General features: G+C 41.6%; 1 protein-coding gene across 1 annotated transcript; it reads left to right on the top strand.

Moving 5' to 3' along the window:
• The first annotated feature begins 2,429 nt into the window (after nt 1–2,429).
• LOC126235510 (uncharacterized) lies at nt 2,430–4,354 on the top strand. The gene is made up of 2 exons (XM_049944227.1): nt 2,430–2,760; nt 3,493–4,354. Exons 1-2 carry the CDS (start codon nt 2,465–2,467, stop codon nt 4,352–4,354), a joined length of 1,158 nt encoding a protein of 385 aa, XP_049800184.1. The 5' UTR covers nt 2,430–2,464.

Below are 4,354 nucleotides of genomic sequence, written 5' to 3'. Positions count from 1 at the left end.
GGAAAAATGTATATAGTTGAAAAGGGCATCAATTGTTTGACCCCAAGAAGGCGCAGAAAGTTTTGGAGAAAAAAACTTGGACACAAAAATCACTCATCATCATGATCAGCTGGATCTGAGGTGGTAGGTCAGGTCATTAATTTCTCGTAGAAGTCTTTCTTTTCTGTAGGTATATCTTCTCTACGTCTTGCATTTTTTTCTCATTTATGGGCATTTTTCCTATGTATGCAGAGTCTGTAGGAAGCAGTATTTCATCCAATAGCTTTGGTTTTTGAAGGATAAGTCTTGTCTGAACGATGCCATCAGTGAATTCGGAGGCTATTACAGAACCCTTCGACACACGTAACCCGTTTTTACAGACGCGCGCGGGGAGCTGCGAAGCGCCTTGTTACAGAGTTGACAAGGGGGCTAGGGCCACGCCCACCTCGCTCGTCCCGGCGCTGTGTCCATGCCACGCACCTGCCTCCCTCGAGTCGACCTTATGGGAAAGAGCGTCGCAGCTCCAGCCTCTTACCGCCGCCCTGTGACCGGAATTCCGCCGCCCACGACTCGGAGTGTGCCAGCGCTCTTATATCAGTTGAATATTGAAGGTGTCTGTGTTTAGAAATACAAAAGTTTGAATGTTTCTCAGTACTCTCCGTTGATTTCTTGAAGGACTTTGGCCACCAATTCTTATAGTTCACGATTTGTTCTGAAGTCGCCTTTCTCACAGAATATCCAGATTCTCTCGATGTTTGTATCAACTCACAGTACTCGTCCGGAGTGTATATTCTGTCCATTTTCCTAATCTTACACCGAGCGAGGTGGCGCAGTGGTTAGACACTGGACTCGCATTCGGGAGGACGACGGTTCAATCCCGCGTCCGGCCATCCTGATTTAGGTTTTCCGTGATTTCCCTAAATCACTCCAGGCAAATGCCGGGATGGTTCCTCTGAAAGGGCACGGCCGACTTCCTTCCCCATCCTTCTCTAATCCGATGAGACCGATGACCACGCTGTCTGGTCTCCTTCCCCAAAACAACCAACCAACCAACGTAATCTTACGCTTGGCGGTACCAAAGATCCTATCACACTGCAGGAACGAATGTCCACGAATAGGAAAATATTGGTGAATTGTGGCAAAACGGCAGAGTGATACCAAGGCAAGTAGAAACCTGACGACAGTAATATTTCGGTTTTTCCACCGCAAGCGTCGCAAAAAATGTGAAGTCCTTTTACAGTTGGACCCATGTCCTGAATCTTCAGCCAAAGTAGGCTACATACCTCATCAGGGCGTCCTTTAACCACACCTTCTGGATATGTGTAGAAATTTGCTGATCCTGTTTTCACATCATGGATACAGAAAACGTACAACCAAAGCTTTCTTAGGCTGCGTTCACACTGCCGGCCGGGCCGGGCCGGGCTGACGCGTACTGTCTCGGCTCGTGCCTAGCCAGCTCAGGCCGACGTGTAGGGCATTCACACTGCGCGCCGCGCCGAGCCGGGTCGGCGGAATGGGGGAAAATCCACTTCTCCGATTTTCATGTTCTAAAAATTCTTAGAGGTATATAAGACTGCGCCACATCGTTTTATGAACTCATTTTTTCCTTAAAAGCGTTACTTACGTCGTGAAAAAAGAAAAAGTCTACTTTTCGTTTCGCGTGATTTCTTAGTTTCGTAACGCTTCCCAGCCGATTTTGAAGAAATTATGCGGCTAAAAAATCTGATTTTTGTACACGTGCTAGTGTAACATCTTAGCTTCGTATTGAATCATTTATCTTTTCGTATTTCTTAACAGTCATTGTTAAATGATGCTATTTGTCAACGTTGTGCACTTGATTTACAGATCTTGTAGTGAAAAAGTTATGTAGCGGGTAGCTTACTGTTAGATCCGTTTTAGACCATACATTGTTGCGTATGAAATGTAGCTAAAAGTACCAAAAAGTTTTTGAAATGATAATGACACTGATATCTGTCTCTGGTCACAAGTAATGCGAGATATTCAGTGGCGTCAGTGCCGCGTCCGCAAGCCACGGAGTTCGAGCGGTTACAGCTTGGTTTAATGTAGTCATATAATGCAGGACAGAAAAAAACTAATTACTAGTGATCAGTGGTGTAAAACTAATCACAAAAACAAACTGGAGATTTGTGATACGTTTACTGCAGAAACTGAAGCGCAATTCTGTAGTCTCGTTGTCTACTTTGACAGAAAAAAAAAAATAATGGATAGTTAATGAAACTACTGTAGATCGACACAGACGTGCGTTTCATTGTTCTTCATTATTTTTTTCCTTCCTTGGCGGGCTGCGCTGCACCGTCAAGGTAATCCCTACTCTTTGGCTAAATGGCTGCTAGTTGCCGAAGGCCAAATAAATAAATTAAAAAAAAATCCCCACCCTTCGACAGCTGACAAGCAAGTCACTAGAAAACACAGCTGCAGTCAACAGTTGCTCGCCTTTGGCTAGTGTGTGCTGTCGTGTAGAACAATGTCTTCACTCTTTTATTGGTATTGTTTTGACTCTGCAGTTACTCGTCGAGTTTTGAAGTACAGAAGAACTAGGAGGTTATGGATTCATCCCATAAATAGCGACAGACATTTAGGAGAGTTTTTTTCTTTACATGAAGAACTTAAAAACTATCCTGAAAAATTTTATTCATATTACAGAATGAATCATAATACATTTCAGTATGTGCTGCAGAACATTCAAGACAAAATTTCGAAACAGAACACAAATTTTCGCAGAAGTATAACAGCAGAAGAAAAATTGTGTATAACGATAAGGTAAGATTCGTTAGTACACACTTTTTGGTTTGCAGTAGAACTTTGTGCAGCATTCACTACCTCCAATTAATTGTAGTCATGCTTTTGTATTTTAAATTTCACAAACGCTTACCTCTGAGGGGAAGAGAGTTTATGGGACTCCTGAGAATCATCAGTAAGTAATTAGCTTCGTCATTTTGGGTAATGTCTTGCTGTGCCTTCAACGAAGAATCGCAGATACACTCCTTCAGAATTTTCCAACTTTTTCTTCGTTTTTCTTCATGATGCAGCGCTTGGCAGTGGTGATGGTTCATCATGTGGAGCCACTGATGACCTCACAGAATTCTTTTCATTACCTTGTAAGATAGACAGACTGATATGCCCTTTGACTCAGTGGTTCTATTTCCACTGGTAAGGAACTGTGCATAGCTCTTGGAACTTAGGAAAATCATATGACAGAACAAAGCCCGAGTGGAATTGCATTTTAATATAGTATTCCCTGGATCACATGACCTTATTTTGCCAAGTTATACAAGTTATTCTCTGTAACTGTCTCTCAGGTCTTTGCATTTCGATTTCATTATTTTAATTGAAAGAATATAGAAGGATGCAAGAAAATGTCTCTTTAATTACTTATTGTTGTATAACTATGAAATGACATTGACTAAGTAAATATCTACTGTGCAAACAAAACTGTAAAAACTTCGCCCAACACCACACTTGAGTAACACATTTTACGATTTTTTTTCTCAGGTATCTGTCCACTGGCATCTCCTTTCATGCACTAGCATCGTCATTCCGATTAGGAGTGTCCACCGTATCAGTGTTGGTGAAAGACGTTTGTATGGCCATATGGGAGTCACTTGCCCCCATTCATTTACCAACGCCAACTGTTTCTCGATTTAAAGAAATTGCCAGTGAAATGCATACGAGATGGGGATTTCCAAACTGTGTTGGATGTATAGACGGGAAGCACATACGTGTCCAATGTCCTAAACTTTCTGGCAGCATGTTTTACAATTACAAACAGTATTATTCGATTGTACTCCAAGCAGTTGCTGATGCAAATTACAAATTTATAGCTGTGGATGTTGGTGCCTACGGTAAACAGTCTGATGCAGGCGTGTTTAAAGAAAGTATGTTATATAAGAAACTTACAAATGGGGAGCTGTTATTACCGCCACCAACAAGACTTGAAGGAATGTGTCAGGAACTACCGTACGTCATTTTGGGAGATGAAGCTTACCCCTTATTAGAGAATTTGATGAGACCTTTTCCTCGCAGAAATTTGGACAACGAGAAGATTCTATACAATGATATGCATTCCAGAGCAAGAAAAGTTGTTGAATGTGCATTTGGTATAATGACCAATAAATGGAGACTACTGAGGAAGGAAATTGAAACATCTGTTGACGTAGCTGATCACATAGTCAAGTGCATTTGTCTACTTCATAATATTGTCATTGACAGAGAAGGATGCAATGTTGAAGCTGAAAAGTTTTGTAACAATGCTGATATGCAGACAGCTGGTGCCACATTCAACAGAAATTCCACATTACGTTCGAAAACTGTCAGGAACACTTTTGTTGAATATTTCGTTAAAAATGCAACTTAA

This window comes from Schistocerca nitens, chromosome 2, assembly GCF_023898315.1.
Source record: "Schistocerca nitens isolate TAMUIC-IGC-003100 chromosome 2, iqSchNite1.1, whole genome shotgun sequence".
NCBI classification, from domain to species: Eukaryota; Metazoa; Arthropoda; class Insecta; order Orthoptera; family Acrididae; genus Schistocerca; species Schistocerca nitens.
This window is presented reverse-complemented; position numbering and strand designations above follow the sequence as displayed.